General features: G+C 33.9%; 3 protein-coding genes across 4 annotated transcripts; 2 read left to right on the top strand and 1 right to left on the bottom strand.

Moving 5' to 3' along the window:
• Positions 1-1,918: 1,918 nt before the first annotated feature.
• Positions 1,919-3,991, bottom strand: LOC108335207 (protein ASPARTIC PROTEASE IN GUARD CELL 2). The gene has a single exon (XM_017571169.2). It carries the CDS (start codon positions 3,815-3,817, stop codon positions 2,420-2,422), a length of 1,398 nt encoding a protein of 465 aa, XP_017426658.1. The 5' UTR covers positions 3,818-3,991; the 3' UTR covers positions 1,919-2,419.
• A 5,565-nt stretch (positions 3,992-9,556) lies between these two features.
• LOC108335972 (uncharacterized) lies at positions 9,557-14,487 on the top strand. Of its 2 annotated transcripts, none has more exons than XM_017572220.2 (4): positions 9,557-10,495; positions 10,703-10,840; positions 12,127-12,375; positions 14,053-14,487. In XM_017572220.2, the coding sequence occupies exons 1-4, from the start codon at positions 9,641-9,643 to the stop codon at positions 14,164-14,166; spliced, it is 1,356 nt and encodes a 451-aa protein (XP_017427709.1). In that variant the 5' UTR covers positions 9,557-9,640; the 3' UTR covers positions 14,167-14,487. The 2 variants fall into 2 exon arrangements, with proteins under 2 accessions (XP_017427709.1, XP_017427710.1); XM_017572221.2 differs by having other exon boundaries at positions 9,561-10,495; positions 12,136-12,375.
• A 2,164-nt stretch (positions 14,488-16,651) lies between these two features.
• LOC108334745 (pentatricopeptide repeat-containing protein At5g04780, mitochondrial) lies at positions 16,652-20,112 on the top strand. Its single transcript, XM_017570681.2, has one exon. The coding sequence runs from the start codon at positions 16,938-16,940 to the stop codon at positions 19,728-19,730; it is 2,793 nt and encodes a 930-aa protein (XP_017426170.1). The 5' UTR covers positions 16,652-16,937; the 3' UTR covers positions 19,731-20,112.
• The last annotated feature ends 1,301 nt before the right edge of the window (positions 20,113-21,413 follow it).

Here is a 21,413-nt window from a genome sequence, read left to right as displayed (position 1 = left end):
ATTCTCACCAACGGGTCAATGGCACTTCTGCACTGTAACTGTGTGGATGCAGGAATCTTTCCTGTTCAATGGCTGTTTGAAGCTTATCAGCTATCAGTAGTAGCTCAGGAATATTTCAGTGCCACGCCCCCACGCCAACTTGCTTTCTCGTGCATGCACAGTGCAAAAGTAAATACTTCACTGTTTTGGATTTGTTTGATACATGTAATCGGTTACCCTTAACCATAATCGGTTATGTGGTGCACTGTTTTTCATTTCCATAGGATTGACATTGGAATTTAATATAAAGGTAGGGATACACTGGACATTTCAGTCAAAATCAGCGCAAATCTTCTCACTTTTGCGGGTGATGAAAAAGGGATGTATCCTGCAAATCCGTCCGCGCTTTTCCTCGCTAATCGTCTCAAACGAACACCACGGCATGCTTAATTCATCGCTCTGTAATTCGCATGAACAATAAATTCCGTTCATGCGAAAACAGCCTAAAATTCTTTTGCGAGTAAAAGCGACGAAGCAGGTCTCCCTACTTTTTTTCCACCATTATCCACTTGTAATAAAAAATAACTTTCTACAATTATTTTTGCATATGTTTTTAAATTATTACTTTCTTAACCTATAAAAATATAAATCAAACATTGCTTAAAAGTTCATTCCCGCAAAGGAAATTTGGACCACGAATGTTATGTGGTTCTTTTCTATGATCTAGGTACACAATACACAAATAACAACATTAAGTACTTTCATTGAGTCTCTTCTTTGAAAAAAAAAAAATTAAGTTTGATATATAAGTAGGGAGCAAAAACAACTTTTTGTACAGTTTTAACAAAATTTCATCTAATGAACCAATGGGATGTAATTCATATCTACCACCAAGGTCATCGTAGTGGTGATATAAGAACACAAAGTGGTTGAATATGGTAACTATTTTCCAAAAGAAAATTGCCAAACCAGACATGAAACAAAGCTAAGTGAAGATTCCTATTGGACATTAAGATAACAAGCTATCTAGATGTGAAGGTTCGTTTTAATTTAAGAAGTTACTTTATATTTTATGATATATGTTCTTCTCTCTCATCCACCTTATATGTAGCTCATCTTTGTTGTGTCCCGTAGAAAGACCATATATCATCCTACTTATTATCCCTCCTTCTCTGATTGAGCTTAACTTAGTTTGTCAAACTTCTATGTTATTGACTATCGAACAGTCCTCATGCTAAGCTGTCAGACTGACCTGAAACCTTTGAAGAAGTTATACAAAAACAAACAAAAAATACAAGTTAACATATGATAAAAGTTCAAATCAATTATAATCAACTCATTCATGCCAACTTAAGGAACTTAACATAAAACTAAATCAAAAGGTGAGAAAAACTCCCTTCTCAACATGTTTATTATCCTTAATACATATAGTATGTGCTTTTCCACCCTTAGGGATTAGGAACTCATCACAAAGGGTTACAAAAGGGTTTCTAACCATACTTAAGGGGCGAAAAAGGGTTTCCAATCATACTTAGACAGGTTATTCAGTCTTTGCATTTGTTTAAACATCCAGTGTTCATTTCACATTAGTTTTTGTTTTCTCAGCTGCCTTCTTCTTTATTCTCGTCGTTTTGCAAGGTTCTCTTCTCTTTAGTAAGTCACTTTGCTCTCTCATTTTCAAGTGTACATTCAACAACTTGTTACCTTCTTCACTTAGTTAACATTTTTTTTAAAGATCTCTGCATACTTAAAAAGCTTGTTAATTGGAGGATGATAAGATATGTTCTCTTTGAGGAAAAAAAATCACCCCCTTTTATATGAAAGAATAACCTCGTTAGTAAAAACACACACATGCTTAAATTTCAAAATAAACTTAAAAACAAAGAAGGTAAACCAAAGTCCAGAACCACTATTTGAAAGGGATTGATTAAATAAGAAATTAAGCTACCAAAAAGTCTGCATGCATTCAAAAATTATATAAGTGACGGTTTCAAACGTCTCAAACGATGGTGAACGGTGATTATTCAATTGCTGCACCCAGCACCTTTATCTCTCTCTCTTAGAAGCTCACTCCTAAACCAACAACATCAACATCAAAGCAACCTTTTTTCTATGTACACTGTTTTCTGCGTCGACCGAAAAAGCAAACTTTTTTTCTACTATACTTTTTCCATGATTCTTTTGACCACATTATTACTGCGGCGGGAAGAGTAATTAGATTCCCCGGCGATGCAGCTCTGCTGAATTGCACTGGCTGGCATTACACTAGAATTAAAGTGAGAAAAATTGGCAGTGACATTGAGGAGTTTAGTTATTTTGAGAGGTATAATACATGAATGAAGTTATGAAATGAAAGGAGATGAGATGGGTAGGAGAAAGGAAAGGCGAAGACTTAACAAAACTCGGATGGTGGGTGCTCAAGAATATTTGTTTCCCTAAATCAACAGACATTGGGTCCAAACCCCACAAAACCATTGTCACCATCAATCGAAATCTGAATCCCCTCTTGCTGAATATTCCCTATAATGGAAAGCCCCAAAGGCGAAGCCGCAAAGGCAAAACAGAATGTTCCGGCATCATCTGCCGGAATTAGAAAGTTTCTGGCCGGAAGGGTCAAGATCTGTCCACCAGAAAAGTAAAAGGAGACGGTGGGCACCCGAACCGTAACAAAGCCGTTCAAATCGTAGCAGGTGTCGAAAATGGAGAGTCCGGGTGCCCGGGGCAGGTTGGTGGTCTGAGCAAGAAAAGCGTCCCGGAAGGCATGATAAGCCACTGTGGGAAGCCTGGTGACGGCGGTGCCGGTGTCCATCACGGCCCCTCCGTCGCCCAGATCAGTTACCCGGAAAACATCCTCCGATATGTTCAGCCGCGAGCCCCCAACTCCGAGACCCGAGAGCCCAACGTAGTAGAAGCTGGGAAAGAAGGGGTTGGAAATGAGTGGGACCCACGCCGCTCCCAGGGGCAATGCCTGCCGGCCGAACTGGAGCGAGCCGGAGGAGGCGCTGCCGCGAGAGAGCAGACAGTAAGCGAAGGCGCCGCCTGTTTGGCCACCGAGCTGACCCACGAAGGACATGGGCCCGGCACCCAGACCCAAAAGCCCAGCCGCTCCCACGAACATTCCTTGGTTCCATGTGCCGCAGCCGATGGCCGTGTTCCGGATGAGAGTCCGCCCCAGCGTGATTGTTTCGAGCGCGAGCGTACCTCGGGTGTAAGAGCCGTCGCCGTAGGCCACCTCGTAGCGACACCTTCCCTGGTGGCAGCCGGCATCGTCGAGCTGGTCGCAGACGGAGGAGGAGCAGGAAACGCCGGTGAAGGAGGCGGAGAGGGCGGGGTTGAATATGGGATCGGACTGGTTGTAGCAGTGGTCGCATGGCTGGCACTGGACCCAGACGATGTCACTGCCCGAGTCTATGACCATGTACTGGTAAGTTGCAGGGCTTCCAATTCCTATTCTCACAAAATACTCTCCGCTACCTTCCTCCGTTCCCGAAACGACGTCGGATCCAAAGGACGCTTCTTCCGCTGCTTCCGTGTAAGCATGGCTGTTACTGTTAACGATGGAGGATACCCTTTTGACGTCACGTTTCATTCGTTGGTTGAAACGGGTGGTGTGATCCTTGGCAGGGGCGGTGCTGATTTTGTCTCTGTGAAGAATCTGAACTTTCCAATTTCCCTGCTCTTCTTCTAAATCCTCTGTTTCTTTTGGAAGGTTCTTGAGTTTAGTCGCTGTCATTTCTTCCTCCACGTTGAGCTGTTCGAAGTGGGAAGCCAAGGAGCTGCAGGTGGTTGTGGTTATGGTTAGAAACAGGAAGAAGAGCAGAGTTTTGACAACGGTCATGGTTGTTAGTTGGTTGGTGAGGAAGGACTCAGAGCTCCACGTTCACTTTCTGTTTTTCCTTCATTATATTGGTGTTTGGTTTTGGGGGAAAATGGTCCATTCAGAGAGAGAGAGGATACTGTTATAATTGAAACCAAAAGTACACACAAATCTAATGTAAAGTCCCACGTTAATTAATGTTAGAAAAATGTTAATGTGTGTTTTCAAAAGATGGTTGATAAAACAATAAAATGTGTGATTGATTAATAAGCCGACAGGAAAATCCTCTGCTACACGTGTTTGTTTTGTGTTTGTGATTTCCAGCAAGATGCCACACACAGACAAATTGAGGCACAGAAATACCTCGTAAACCATGCTTTTTTATTTTTTTGTTAAACCACTCGATTTGAAGGAGTGGTTTGGTAGAGTGAAGGATGAATATGCAATGGGGTGAAAACGACAAAAATGTAGTACACAATACAAGTGTGAAGAAAAGTCCATCCTCTTTCTAATTCCATGTAGATTACACATTAATGTGTAGTGAGAGAGCAGAGGAATGGAAAATGATTTGGGTACTTTCGGTGGGATGGTTCATTAGAATGGAATATATATAAAAATAAAGAGAAATAGGAACAGAGGTTAACGTTGTGCTAGGATTTCAAAAAGCACGACAGCGTGCGGATTTTCTGCATTGTTTGTTGGGGATAATGCCTTCTCCTCGTGCACCATCATCACTGTTTCTTTCCCTTATTTTTCTTCATTTATGTTATTTTTCTATTAGTTTACACATAATTTAAAAAGTCAAGATAAAAAATAATTTAAATATTTATTTTTTTATTCTTTGAATTTTTACAAATATAATAGTGATAAATCAAACAATATTTTGAATACACAATTATCGTTATGATTGACAAATTTATAATCAAAATATTAACATTTATTGTGGAATTGATAACGAAATTTTAAAACAACCATGTCTCTCTTAAGTTTTTCATTAAAAATAAACAATGAAACTGTCATTTTACTAAGAAATTTATATTTCTATCACAATCAATAAATTTATGTTGCTTAAGAGTTAAAGATAGTTTAAATATAATATATTTTTTATAAACAAAATTATGAGAGAACACCCAAATTTTAAAAAGAACGATATTTTAGATGCGTGATAATTGATTTAACGATATCTGGCTTCAGTATAATAACAAATATAATAGTACTATTAAACAAAAGGTAACAGTAACAAAATTTCAAATATAATATACAAATAATATTTTTCTTAGTACATGAAACTAATTTAACTTTGGATACTTAAGAGATAGAAAATGTGTCTTTCGAAGTCGAGAAATAGTTGACATCTAAAACAAACTTCTTTCTAGGTGCACTAACTCCAAAGTGATGCAGATAAAAAGAAGAGGAGTTTCAGAGTCATCGTGGGTAAGGAAAAGAGTTTATATATAATTATAGTTTCAACTGATAAGTATATTTACAAATTTACTAATAACTTAATCTCTAATCGCAATTCCGCATTTTAATTCAAATATAGATATTATAATTTAAAATAGATTATAATCTGGATATTTGAAATATTTTATAACATTTTTTTAATGAGTTGTTCTTTCTCAAAAATGTTTCCTCACAAAATAATTTGTAAAATATAAATAATATACTATTTTTGAAAGATAGTTATTTCACAAAAGTTCAATTTTTCTCACAAAAGTTGTCATAAATAAATTTCTTTTAAAATCTTTTGATTATATAATATTATATATATATACACATATTTAAAATTATATATAAACAATTATTTTGATTATATTTTGAGATATATAATACTTATTTTTACTCTGAATGCTAAAATACAAGAGAGATATACCTACAAAAGATTGATTTGTGTTCAAATAAATTAGTAAGATAATAATAAGTAATATTAAGATAATATTAAATAATATTGACAAATATAATGATGTATAATATCTATGATAATTAGCAAAATATTAGAAAATTAGCAAAATAACAGTGATAATATAATACTATGTCTGATTTACTAAATGTTTTGTAAATATATGATATTAAAGAATATTACGATATAATCAGACTATCAAGATTTAGTTATATATACTCTTTATACACCAATAAATATATCTCAAAATATTTTTTAACAATCAGTAAAATTGAATTAATTTTATTGGATCATATATGTTATTATATTTGTTAGATCAGATATTCGGGAGTTTGATTATTGTATGAGGAGTGCTTATTGTAGTTATGAATGCAATTTTTTTTTCCTTTAATTCGTGACATGGAAACAGTATTTGTCCGTTGGGAAAATTTCAAATTATAAAAGCGCATGCTCTGTTAATACAGTTTTAGTTTTCCTTTAATTTTATTTTCACTTTTTTTTTCTACCTCTATTTCTTATTACATAATTATCATGTGTTAGTGTTTTCCACTCTTTTAGGGAATATGTTTTTTTTTTCGATTTAATAATATAGTAATGAGGAGTTTAAATAGTTCGTACGGAATTTTATAAATTAAAAAAGTTTCTTCGATCTTAAATTCCAAAACAATAAATCTATGAGAAATTCTCCTTATTGGCTATGGCAAAAATGTCCTTTGCAAATACATTATCAGTTTGCTGAACGAAATGATTGAAACAGATAAGGCTTGGGTTGATGGAGGTGCTTAAAGACACAAGGCTGTGGTCCTAAGTTGAAGCGTGAAGTGTTAAAGGTAAAGTGAGCAAACTAAGAAACATGTACATATATACAAAGTGCGAATTTGTGGACAAAATTTGGACAGCAAATGACAAAGAATTGCAATACCCTTCATTGTGTGGTGTACGATGCAACTGCATTACTTTATGTGAAGATGTGGAACAAATGAAATTTAGGTTTCCTATGTATCCCACAGAATTCAGCTTCCGAAACGAATTTTAAACATTTCCAGAAACTAAATTCCAAAGCATATTTCTGGTTAATAGTATATGCTCCACGATCTAGTTTCTAAAATCTTGGAAACTAAATTTCAAAGCTTTAATCATAAAACTTCGTTTACTCAGCAAAAATAAGAACCTGAAACTATAGTAGTCTAAGCTTCAAATTATTTTGCGGGATAATATGTACTTTCCAGAATACTAAAAATGCGAAAGCTAGAGAAAGTGTAATGATAATGTTTCGAGATGTAGGGTCAATTATTTAACGTCAAGTGAATTGTTTAGGGTTAAAATTTGTTTTGAAATTCAGAAATTTTTGTAACCGTTTGGTCAAATTATTTGGAGAGTAAGTGAATTCAATGTTAACAACTTAAAGTATTAATGATATAATAAATGTGACAATAATATCAATGCCATCACTATCCCTCTCAGGTATCATTGTCTTGATTTCTATTTGATTGTATTTTTATTTTGTTTCATTTCAGTTTAAATTTTTTTAGAATTAAACAATTTTATCTTTTTCGAAATTGGAATGAAATCAATTTTTACATCAATATTACATAATTATTTTATTAAAATTAGTATTCTTATTAAATATTTTTAAGAAAATTAAGTTTATTTATATTTTATATTAAATTTTATTTTAAATTATTTTAAAATTGTTAATGAAATATAATGTTAATCGTAAAAAAAATTCAAATTTAATTTCAACTAATGTTAAACTTATTTATCAATTATATTTTATAAAATTAAGTAAATTTATTAACTTTTTTTAATTATTTTAAATAATAATGATATATTTTAAAAATATGTAAAATTCATCATTTTTATGTTTAAAAATAATAATTTTATAAATTTAAATATAACATTTTAAAAAATTTATAATAATTTAAATTAAATAAATTTGAAAGGGTTGAAGCTCTAGTGTCAATTACAATTAAGACACATGACAAATATTTATGAAATTTAAAATATGTATATTAAAATTTATATGTAATAAATTACAAAAAAAAGTTATTATTTTTTTAAATTTGTTCAAACAGACAATTCAAAATTCAAAACTTTTAATTTATTATTAAAGTTTTTACATATATTTATTTTTAAAATATTTTTTTTTAAAAACATGAAAATAATAAATAATTTTTGCATTGAATCTCAAATAGGAAACTAAGACTAAATCAAAACAACAATGTATTTAATCATACATAATTATATATCCAACATACAAAAAATGAACAAAAGTAATTAATAGGAATATCAGAGCATGAAAAAGCATACTACAATGGAGAAGATGTGATTATCCGCGTTTTGGAATTAAACAAATTTTACCACAAAAATACAATACCTAAACACAAACACAACTAAAAGTTAGTGTGAAGAACCAACAATAAAAAAAATGCATAAAAACAATCTAAAAATGCACAAAAAATGGAAGAAAATGACTTTAACTACGACGACGAAAGCCAAGTTTGATCGGATAAAGACGTGCAAAAGGACAAGCATAACGAATAGAGAAGAATAACAGCGTGAATAGTCACTACGGCAGTGCACAAGATTGCACTGAGTAATTCATAGTCGCGACTCTTTTTGAAAGACCAGAGGAAGAATGAAGAAAATGAATTGTTCGCATTTTCGCAAAATTTTCACTCTGACAGGAGATATTGTCTTAGTTAAACTTAAAACCGAGACAATATAGTGTCTACAGCCTTAGTTTTACACCTAACGAAACCTAAAGTTGCACGAAAAAAATTCAAAAATAAATTAAAATGGTAATTTTGAAATTTCGTTCAACTTTTTTGTCTCGATTCTTAATTAACCGATGTCAAAAGTCTGCAAAAGAATTATACTTTAAATATTAAAAATGTGTCAGAATATGGTCTATGGTCTCGACTCTGGAAGACCCGAAGCCAAAAGTCATATATTGTTTTGGTTAGGATGGGAATCGAGACAATAAACCTTAAAAAATTTTCTTTGCAAGTATGACGTTTCAACTAATAACCTTTTGGAAAAAGATTCTATAACCTCGGTTCCGTACAAAATTGAGACAATAGACCCTTTTAAAAAATGTTGTAAATTGATACGTTGCAGGGATAAATGGGATTTTGTAGGGTTTATGACATCAATTCCCTACCTAACCAAGGCAATAAAACCATTCCGAGAAAATTGCCAGCTAAAATGTTAGATTTTCAAGTGATGAGTGAAATTTGCAGGGTGAATAACTTCAATTGTGGAAAAACCGAGGTCACAAAACCTTTTAAAAAAAAAGTATACTTTGCAAAATATATGACTTCGGTTGCTCCTATAACCCAAGCCATATAACTTTTAGGCTTTCTTTACTTGAATGGATTTGGGAGAGAGTAATTGAGGGAATTTGAGAGGATTTGAAGGTAAATTTTTTTTGTTGCTTATTTGAGTGAATTTGGAGGTAAATGAGACAGAATTTGGAAATAAATTTTTTTAATCTGTCACGTCAATCAAATCTTATACTAATTTTCACAAACTTTACTTTCAAATTTATCCCCACTTACCTCCAAATCCATTTAAATAAACAATAAAAAAATTTACTTTCAAATCCTTCAAAATTCTCTCAATCACTTTTTTCAAATTCATTCAAGTGAACAACTTGATTCCTTTCAACCGAGATCTGTAAGGTAAAATTTAAAAAATGTCACGTTACTAAAGAGAGTGTTAAAAAAACCATTTCTATACACTAGTGCCTCAAGGGGGTCCAGATATAAATTATCCGGATATGAATTATGAGCAGTGATGTCTAGTATTTTCGGACGCAATGTAACTATTTACTGTCTCAGTTAAAACAAAATCTTGTTGATAAGTTATATACAGAAGCGAGGGCACACATAGAACCCAACCGAACAGAAGAGGAGACGGTGAAGGCGAAGTAGTGAGCAGCGATGATGGAGTTGTTGAGTTGCAGAAACATCACGTTCATCTTCCTCACAGTTTTGATATTAACTGCAGAAGCGTCAGAATCAGAATCAGGAGAAAGCAGCATCATATCAAGATTCCAGCAGTACCTGAAAATCAACACTGCCCAACCCAGCCCGCGATACGAGGAAGCAGCGGAATTTCTGATATCGGAAGGGAAAAGGCTCTCTCTGGAATCTCAGAGCATAGAGTTTGTGGAAGGGAAGCCTCTGGTTCTTCTGAAATGGGAGGGCACAAAACCCCACCTTCCCTCCATCTTCCTCTACTCCCACACCGACGTCGTTCCCTCCGAGCACTCCAAGTGGACCCACCACCCCTTCAGCGCCCACCTCGATTCCCAAGGCCGCATCTTCGCCCGCGGCTCTCAGGACATGAAGTGCGTCGGTATGCAGTACCTCGAAGCCCTCCGCCGTCTCAAGGCCCGAAACTTCCACCCTCTCCGCTCTATCTACCTCGCCTTCGCACCCGACGAGGAGATCGGCGGCCACGACGGCGCTGAGAAGTTAGCCCAATCGGAGATTTTCCAACGGATGAATGTGGGCGTGGTGCTTGACGAAGGGTTGGCTTCCCCCGACGCCCATTATAGGGCCTTCTACGCTGAGAGAAGCCCCTGGTGGTTGGTCATCAAGGCCGTTGGGGCTCCCGGCCATGGATCCAAGCTTTATGATAACTCTGCCATGGAGAATCTCCTCAAGAGCATTGAAGCTATCAGAAGGTTTCGCGCCTCCCAGTTCGACCTCATCAAAGCCGGCTTCAAGGCCGAAGGCGAAGTTGTTTCTGTTAACATGGTCTTTCTCAAGGCTGGAACTCCATCTCCCACTGTAAGTTCACCACTCCCTTTTCTTCTTCTCATACAATACATACACTACAACACAACAGCAATGTTCCCTAACATTTGACTGTGTTTCCTCAACATGGTTACAATTTGATTAGTCGACACATTCCACATGTCTCAAACCATCATCATCATGATTGAGTGAATGGCAGTATCTGATGATTGTATTCTATTTTGCCTTTTGCTTTGCCAGGGTTTTGTGATGAATTTGCAGCCGTCTGAAGCAGAAGCTGGATTCGACATTCGAGTGCCACCTACTGCTGATCCGGAATCCTTGGAGAGACGCATTGCTGAAGAATGGGCACCTTCGTCCCGCAATATGTCATTCTCTGTAATTAGCTAATTATCCACTCTTTCCTCTATATATTTCTTCCATCTAGTGTATTTTTTAATGCACCCAGCTTATAGTAGATTCACTGCTTGACTTTTTAACCTTTGAAATTTGCATTCAGGAACCTTGTCTTCTTTCTTATAGAACTTATGCACTAGAACATATTAGATATGACCTTGACCTTCTGCAACATGTTTTCACCTTATACAGATATGATCAAATTATAGGATATTGACTAGTGATATATAATCAAATTATAGGATATTGACTAGATATATGATCAAGTAATAGGATATAAGTAGTTGCAAACTTCTTTGAAAATTTTGTGGTATTGTGATATTGAGTTATGTTTAAAGTTCACTTTATCAATGTGTATCCTAGTAACCTTTCATTTCATCAACTATTGTTTTGTGACTTTTAAGTTAAACTTAAAGTTTTCTTTCTAAAGAACCTTTTCAACTAGAAAAAGAATAAGAGAAAGTCAAGGGTAATGCTTGCTGTCTAGTGCTCTAGAACAAAGAAAACCAAAAAAAAAAGAAAACTAAACAACAGAAAAACATTGAAAATTCTGGGGTCCTAAGCATTGAAAACAAATAGTAGATAAAACTATATTTTCATTACCAAGTATATACAAGCACTCAGGAAAGGTAGATATGTGCCTCTTACTTCTTTATATGGCTAGATATTCTGGTATCTAATCATTCTTTTGTGTGGTTTGTGTCTAATGAAGTATGGTGTACTCGGTTCATTAAAAGTTTATTTTGTATCAGTTGTTTCAGTTTTGTTCTGGTCCTTACTTTCTGATCATTTCAAGTTTTTTTCCGGTGATCCCACAACTCATACTTAAATATGTATATGGAATGTAAAGCTTATGCTAGAAATAAATGAAACGAAATGAGTTGAAATTGATAAATAAATTTAGATTGTTATAGTATTCAAACAAAGGCTGAAGACATGAAAGTATTTGTTTGCTTGTAGGATGGGGTTTAATCTTGAATTGAAGTATAACTTATTTAAAATGGGTGTTCAATTTTTCCCAGATTGACCTGCCTTTATGAAGGTCGTTGTGATGATGGTTATGACATGGATAGATGTTTTTTGAATAAACTGACTTTTAAAAGAATGGTTATAAAGTGCCATGCTGTTGTCTTTGTGATGGTATGGGTGATCACGTTTGTTCAAATTCTCATCTGCATACCACATGATTGACCATTAGACTTTTCTCATTTTTAGAGTAGATCAGCCCCCCCGCCCCCTTAACGGATTCTTCATCTAATTTAAATTAGCTTGGGCAGTTCAAACAAAAGGCATCCACTCACAGCAAATCTGGGAAACCACTCCTCACAAAAACCGATAGTTCCAATCCTTGGTGGAGCCTTCTTGAAAATGCTGTTGAAATGGCTGGTAGTAAACTTGGTAAGCCGGAGGTCTTTCCTGCAGCAACAGATGCACGCTACTTCCGTGACCTTGGATTACCAGCAATTGGATTCTCACCTATGGCAAACACCCCTATTCTACTCCATGACCATAATGAGGTGATTCCTTTAATTTATTGTATGCATAATTTCTTGTTTTGTCAGTGAGCTTATTTGCATAAGAGTTATCATTGTCTTTAGAATCATATATCTGATTTGTTATTTAGAACTGAAGCTTGCAATAGACCTCATACACTGGCATCCTGGGGTTGACTTTAGCCTCTTGAGAAAACCCTGTCTGCCAGATCAGAGCATAGTTTTGGTAAAGAAAGTGTAGCAATAAACATGTAAGAGTCAGTGAATATATCTGCTTGATTCTAAAACAATAGTCTTTTCAGGTTCAATTCAATTAATTCGAATTTAGTCAAAAGTACCCTTAACTTTCCAACTATTGTTTTTGTTATTTTTTTTCAATGTAAGTATTCTTTATTGCTTACTCTTAATTATATGTAGGAATATTGTTATGAAAGATAACTTGAAAACTAAAAGTACTATTGTCTTGGAATAGAGGGAATCATAAGAGAAGGTTGGTGTTTACACAAAACTGTTAGGATTTAAGGACAATGAGATAGCCCAATCCAAAAGACTAGTCCATTAGCTGAGAGAACCTCAAGATCTAGTACTACGTCGAGTAATTCATTATGCTTTATGTGAATCTTCTAACATGTCACTTCCTTTAAATGCTGACATCCACAACGGCTTTCAATTTTCTCTTTGACAACTTCACTCATATATCATGTGATAGCAATCAGCACAGAGTAGGAGAAAAGATAAAAGAAATTCCTCACTCTGTCCAAACACTACAGAGGAGAAGATCCACTCACTATACGTGATACAATGACCTCAGTCCCAAGTCCCAAATTCCACTTCCCTGCCTTCCCCCAACATATGCTCCCCTCCCCTCTATATTCTTCCCTTCTCTCTCTTCAAAACAGAAAATATTCCTCACTAGATCCTCCCACCTCCAGCCCACCTGCCACTCAATTCTGTTAAGATCCCAATCATTGGATGTGTACTAGTGGACCCCATGAAATACGTTTCCACTTCTTCCTTTCGTACACCATACATCTTACTAAACTTCCCACATTGCCTTTTTTCCTTTAAACTTATACTCGTATCATCATATATTTGGTTTGCACTTTAATCCAATTTACTCTGTTCTCAAGTGAACATCGTACATTAAATATCTGAAGATGAAGAAGGAAAAAGTAAAAAACTATTATAAAAATGGGAGGTTGATTTGAGAGTTTGCAATTTTCTCATGTAAAAATTGCATGTTGAATAATAAAATATTTTTTGAGTGTTCGTGAATGGAAATTGAGGTGTCAAAATTACCTAAACTGACTGTAGAATTACCTAAAACTGGTTGTGTATTTGTCTGAGCGTGCTTCAATTAGTAGAAATTACTTCTTATTGATTCCCAAGGTAACCTAACACCCAAATGAATATCGAAAACATCAATTATCAATACTTGAACATAAAATAAGAATGTAAACCACATTATTTCTGTAAAGTGGGAGAGCCTCAAATCTTAAGTACGACATGTGGGACTCAACAAAACCACCTTTGTTTGGAAAGATTGTCTCGCATATCACTGAGATAGGAATTGACATTGTTTTTTTTCTTCTTTTTGGGTATGAATTGCACTGATGTCCTTCTATCAGCATCTCTGAATTTGTTAACTGTATTTAGTTTGGAGTTCAAATTTGACATGAATTTTTTTTCTCCTTTACGCAGTTTCTACACAAAGATGAATACTTGAAAGGGATTGAAATTTACGAGTCAATAATCAAGGCATATGCATCATTCAATGACCATGGAAGAGATGGAGCATCCAAAGATGAGTTATGAGTATTAAATGATCATGCAAGAGATAAGTTACGAGCAAATGGTGCGGCACCAACACATCTAGTTCACACTTTCTGCCTTTTCTCGATCAATGTAACAATACAGAGGAAAATTAATACTTAGAATTGGCTGAGTAGATTCTGACACGTGGCATTAAAGAGGAATCGAATGAGATGGTCACAAACTTAGCTCAGAGCAACTTGGCACTTCCATGAATGCATTCGTAGAAAACATTTCTGTGCATAATATTGTTAAAAGTCACTCCTAGGATTCACTGCATTGTTGACTACTTTTTTCTTAAAAAAATAATTATGTTCTTTTAAAGTTTTTCGTTTCTTGACCATTTGAGTTAAACATAAACTTGTTACTTTTTATTTTGTAAATTATTTTTCATAGGTTGATTGAAAACTTTTTCGTTTTAATTAAAGGTGAATTGGAGAGAAAGAGTGTATAACATTTCAAGAATAATATACGTGTAATTTAAGTATTAATGAAGTGTTTATTTTTGCGAATAATATATGTGTAACTTAGATATTAATGAAGTATTTTTTTGTTAATAATTTAGTTATGTTGTTTTATTGCAATAATATGTTCTATATTTAGTTTTTTTTTCTTTATATCATTAGCTTACATAAGTTATTTAGAGATAAATTTCACCCTCATTTCATTTCAAGAATACAAAAATTATAATTTTTTTCACTAGAACATGAGCAGAAACATGTCAATTAGTAAAAAAGATATACAATATTATTACAAATAAATACTTAAGAGAGATTATTGTAACATTGATCAATTAGTGATATTTATGATTGTCAATGACATTTTTTTAAATAAAAATATTTTTTTTATTTAATTTTTTATGATCAAATATAAAAATTTCATTCTTGTTAAGATATGAGACTGTAATGTAAATGAACATTTTTCATGTTTGATCATATAAGATTCATCCTAAGTGATATTTTAAAAAGTTGTGTGAAACTTTACTTTCTTACTTAATTTTTGAAAACATGTGTGCATGACTTTTCTCTTCATTAATAACTATCCTAGATACAACGGAGGCTTTATTGTCTTTATCTTTTATGGGTGGTTTCTTATGGAGAATAGTTTTGTTCTATTGTATTTGTGTTTTCTTTTATTCTCATGGAGAACGGTTTTGTTCAATTAGTTTTCTAAACATCTATTTTATTTATATTGAAATTGTGATTGTTTTGGGAAACTTAATAATACTTTTCTTTATTGTTAATGAGTTTTTTTGTAGTGGTTGTGAGTGTTTCGCAGTGATTGTTCCTATTGCATTAAAATTGTGGGTCAAATGCATAATTGTGATATATGCTTCATATATTCATAGTTGTTTTTGAGAATCTTAATGGCATGAATAATTATATTATGATTTTTTTATTATACATATAGTTATCATTTGTGATTCATGTAGGTAGGACAAATTTGTTCAATTGATATTTTTTCATATTTAAGGTTTTCTTATAATAAGCTTGAATCATTTTAAGAAAATACCAAAAATTTACCTTAAGTATTAAAAGGTTTAACATAAAATTACCTTAGAGATTTTGTCTGATGTAAATATATGTCTCCCACATAAATGTCTTATTGTTAACAAATGTAAACAACCAAAAATATCATAAATAAAAAATTTCTTTCGTGGTAACGAGAATGACTAAGTGACTAAGAAAAAAAACATTAAAAAAATTTAAGTAGATAGAAAAAAATTAAAGAATTAAAAAAAAAAGATAAAAAGATAAATTGAAAAGAAAACGAAAAAAATTGAGAAAGGAAAAATTACTCTTTAATTATTTTAATAACACAATTCAAAAAAAATGATTGTGAAAGTGAATTTAGAAGTAAAGTTTGTAAGAATTAATGTAGGATTTAATTGACGTGGCAGATTAAAAAATTTTATTTCCAAATCCACTCTCATTTATCTCCAAATTCACTCAAATAAAAAAAAAATTACCTTCAAATCCTCTCAAATCTCCTCAATCACTCAAAGGAATTACAAAACTTTAATATTACCTTCATATTTCAAAATATGAATATAACATTCATTAAGAAAAAACGTATTTTATAGACAAATGTTTACCCATAATCTCATATTCGTTGATAAATACAAATTATCAACGGAATTATTGATGAATACATGTGTTGCATTTATTGATAGACATTTTTGTCGATAATTTATATTTAGGGTTTAGGGTTTAAGATTTAATACATTCTATGTTATGTGATTAAAACATCTAGTTGAGATTTCATTTAACATCCCAATTTTGAGATGCCACGAGTGAAAATTTAAAATTTTTAAAATTATAATTAAATTCAAATAAGATTTACAATTTAAGAAAAATAAACCAAAGTTTTAATTTAATTATAAAATAAAACTACATAATACAAATAAATCTAAATAACTAATAATATTAGAATAAATAATTATGATTTACAATTGCATGAATTACTTAAGTGAAAATAGATTCCCGAACGGTTTTTCATTTTTCATCAAAAAGAAATAACAAACCCAAGTGTTTTGAGACAAACACAATCAGAAAACAGAAGCAGCAATGGAGTTGAGTTGCAAAAACATCATAATCATTTTCCTCGTACTTATGATAGCAGCAGTATCAATCGCATAATCAGTGTGAGAATCAGAAGCAGAATAAAACAGCATCATATAACGATTCCTGCAAAATCTCAAAATTTCTCTTCATACTTTGAGAGAAGACGCCTCTTTCCTTGGCTGTAACTAATGCAATTGCAATAACAATATCATGTTGTCAATGAATAAAACATCTCCAAGGTTTTGGGGCATCAATTTCCTTCCTCACAGTACTCTTCAACGTCTCTATATGTCATTCAAAACCTCCACTGTGCAAACCGCGTCTCCTTGCGCCATATTAAAAGATTCACAAAGCCTCACCAAACTCCCTGTATCCTATTCAAACCTCTTATCACAATGTGTTGCTGCAAAGTCGCTAACTTCAGGTATGGAACTCCATGCCCACTTGATCAAGTTTGGATTTTCCCGCCATCCAGGTCTCAGGAATTACCTGGTAACTCTCTATTCCAAGTGTTGTCGTTTTAGGTATGCCCGCAAGCTGGTTGATGAAAGTTTTGAGCCAGATGTGGTTTCTTGGTCTTCATTGCTATCTGGGTATGTGCAAAATGGGTTTGTGGAGGAGGCACTGTTGCTGTTTAATGAGATGTTCTTGTTGGGTGTTAAGTGCAATGAGTATACCTTCCCAAGCGTGCTTAAGGCATGCTCGATGAAGAGAGATTTGAATATGGGGAGGAAGGTTCATGGGATGGCTGTGGTCACGGGGTTCGAGTCTGATGGGTTTGTTGGTAACACTTTGGTTGTTATGTATGCTAAGTGTGGGTTGCTAGATGATTCTAAGAGGTTATTTGGAGGAATTGTGGAGCAAAATGTTGTTTCATGGAATGCCTTGTTCTCTTGTTATGTGCAAAGTGAGCTGAGAGGTGAGGCTGTAGATTTATTTAAGGAAATGATGAGGAGTGTAATAAGGCCTAATGAGTTCAGCATTTCCATCATATTGAATGTCTGTGCGGGGTTGCAGGATGGTGGTCTAGGAAGGACGCTTCATGGACTTATGCTGAAGATGGGGCTTGATTTGGATCAGTTTTCCGCAAATGCGTTAGTTGACACGTATTCTAAGGCGCGGGAGATTGAAGGTGCGGTTGCTGTTTTTCAGGAAATTGCACACCCTGATGTTGTTTCTTGGAATGCAGTTATCGCTGGTTGTGTTCTTCACGATCGTAATGATTTGGCTTTAATGATGTTGGATGAGATGAATAGCTCAGGAACTTCTCCCAATGTGTTTACACTTTCGAGCGCTTTAAAGGCTTGTGCTGCAATGAGGTTCAGGGAACTGGGTAAACAGTTACATTCTTGTTTGATAAAGAGGGTTGCTGATTCAGATTTGTATGCTTCTGTTGGACTCATAGATATGTATTCCAAGTGTGAAATGATGGATGATGCGAGAAGAGCTTACGATTCGATGCCAAAGAAGGACGTTATTGCATGGAATGCTTTGATCTCTGGTTACTCACAGTGTGGGGATGACTTAGAAGCTGTCTCACTTTTTTCTAAAATGTACAATGAAGATATAGATTTCAATCAAACTACTATTTCAACAGTTCTCAAATCTGTGGCCAGCTTGCTGGCAATTAAGGTGTGTAAGCAGATTCATTCAATTTCCATCAAATCTGGAATTTATTCAGATTTCTATGTTATAAACAGCCTTCTTGACACATATGGAAAATGTAACCATATAGATGAAGCTTCAAAAATATTTGAAGAGCGTACTTGGGAAGATTTGGTGGCTTACACATCCATGATAACAGCATATTCTCAATATGGCGATGGGGAGGAGGCTTTAAAGCTATATTTACAAATGCAAGATGCAGATATCAAGCCAGATGCATTTATCTGCAGTTCTCTCTTAAATGCATGTGCAAAGTTGTCTGCATATGAGCAAGGGAAACAATTACATGTCCATGCCATCAAGTTTGGATTTATGTGTGATATTTTTGCCAGCAACTCTCTGGTTAATATGTATGCTAAGTGTGGAAGCATAGAGGATGCTGATCGTGCCTTTTTTGAGATACCAAACAGAGGAATAGTCTCATGGTCTGCAATGATTGGAGGATATGCTCAGCATGGCCATGGCAAAGAGGCTCTTCAGTTGTTCAATCAAATGCTTAGAGTTGGTGTGCCTCCCAACCATATTACTCTAGTTAGTGTTCTTTGTGCATGCAATCATGCTGGTTTGGTAAACGAGGGCAGGCAATATTTCGAAAAAATGGAGGAAATGTTTGGTATTAAACCCACACAAGAGCATTATGCTTGTATGATTGATCTCCTTGGACGATCTGGGAAATTAAATGAAGCAGTGGAGCTTGTAAATTCCATTCCTTTTGAGGCCAATGGCTCAGTTTGGGGGGCACTTCTAGGAGCTGCGAGAATCCATAAAAATATAGAACTCGGTCAGAAAGCTGCAGAGATGCTTTATGATCTAGAGCCAGATAAATCTGGTACCCACGTTCTCCTTGCAAACATCTATGCCTCTGCAGGGATGTGGGAAAATGTTGCTAAGGTTAGAAAGGTAATGAAAGACAGCAAGGTGAAGAAGGAACCCGGAATGAGTTGGATTGAGATCAAAGACAAGGTATACACTTTCATCGTTGGAGATAGGAGTCATTCTAGAAGTGATGAAATATATGCTAAATTGGATCAGTTGGGTGACCTTCTAAGTAAGGCTGGATATAGTCCCGTTGTAGAGATTGATATACATAATGTGAACAGAAGTGAAAAGGAGAAACTCTTATATCACCACAGTGAGAAACTTGCTGTGGCCTTTGGATTAATTGCTATGCCACCCGGTGCCCCTATAAGGGTGAAAAAGAATATACGAATTTGTGTTGACTGCCACACCTTTCTCAAATTTGTATGTAAAATTGTCTCAAGGGAAATTATAGTTAGAGATATTAATAGATTCCACCATTTTAAAGACGGCTCATGTTCATGTGGTGATTACTGGTAATATCATCATCATCCATTCTTTCAGTTTCACAAGATACATAGATTCTTTATCTTTACTACTTCAACTGTTTCATGACTATAGTCACTATTGAAACACACACTGATGGCATAATTACTCAGAAGTCAAATATCCAATTTACTGGAGGTTCATTATTATTTCCCTATATTTTCACTGGATTAACGTTGGAGATTGTAAGGAAAAGGGAAGAGAGATGAAAGACATTGGTTAATACGCGTGAACTTAGATGTTGCCCTAAAATTGTGATTTATTGCCTTAAATGAAGGCTACCAAGACAGGATTCGGTTTCTGCTGAACTGGTTCTTTATCACATTCAAATTACTCCACATTCGATGTTTAATGCACTATTTTATCCCATTCTCCAGCTGGAGATGTTTGGGTGCCTCTAGTGATTGATTTCATAACTCAATATTTTCTTTTGGATAATAGGTTCCTTTTCATCTTGATAAATTAAAAATCGGATAATGATTTCAATGGTGGTTATTATAATTATCGGGCTAATATACCTCTGCCCTGCTACTGTTAAAAAAGAAAATGTAGAAAGATGATAGAGGATATTGATTCAGTGTTTTGTTTTCACTTTCATGAAAATTTGCAGCTACTAGAACGAACACCTGCATTAAAAGATATAATATAATGACATTGGTCAGCTACATGGATTATGAAAATATGACACATTCACTATAAGTTCTGTTGTATAAGTTGGCTCAATTTTATATTGGTCATCAGTTTGAAGGTATCTCATCTCCATTTTTTTTTGGGTGTATAAGGGTGTGGATGTGTCCATACTGTATAATCACTTGATTGTTTATTTCTTTCCAAACTGTGCCGTGTATGTGGAAATAGAGCAAATGACAAAAATAGATGAAACGTTGATATTCTTCCAATAACCATACAAAACTTATTTGTTATTAAGATGTTAATTGGGCAATATTTCCTTCTATATCTACTTTCAAATATTATGTCTTTAATGGTAACTTTATCTCTTCGAAGAACAAAAAACAAAGTGTCATATGACAAGACTTAGTGTAAAAGCATAATATAAAGTTATAGTCTTCCTATAAATTCTAATCTTATTTCTTAAGAATACCATAATATTGAGATTAATTATTGTTTTATTCAAAAGAATATTATATTTAAAAATATTAAGATTGAGTTCATTAACTCAAATTATCAATTAATTTCACCAAATCCTTATTAGATTTTGTAATAAAAATATATAACTTGTACACGTTTTCTTCAGAGAAAATATTAAAAATATTATCTTTTAATTTTTTATCTTCTATTTTTCTATTATTGTTTTTGTCTATCATTGTATTTCATACTTAATTCATATTATCTTTATTATAAATACAATAATATTCTATGTATATTTTCTACAAGAAAAATTAATCTTATACTTAGTCCATATTATTCAATCCTTTCTTAAAAAAAATTATAATCAAAATATAATCATCCAAGCTACATGCAAGCTGTCAAAGCACACAAACTTGCACTCCTAAAAGTTTAGTAACCTTCCCCAAATCTGCACTCATTAGCATCGCTGAAAACAAATTATCTAAGAAATTAATTCTAAAGGTAAACCAATAAACTCTGCCCAACTGGTCCTAATATTAGTGCTGAAAAAATTTTCCAGTTAGTTCCTCTAAAGACCACTGAAATTGG

Source organism: Vigna angularis, chromosome 10 (genome assembly GCF_016808095.1).
Source record: "Vigna angularis cultivar LongXiaoDou No.4 chromosome 10, ASM1680809v1, whole genome shotgun sequence".
Lineage (NCBI taxonomy): Eukaryota > Viridiplantae > Streptophyta > Magnoliopsida > Fabales > Fabaceae > Vigna > Vigna angularis.
This window is presented reverse-complemented; position numbering and strand designations above follow the sequence as displayed.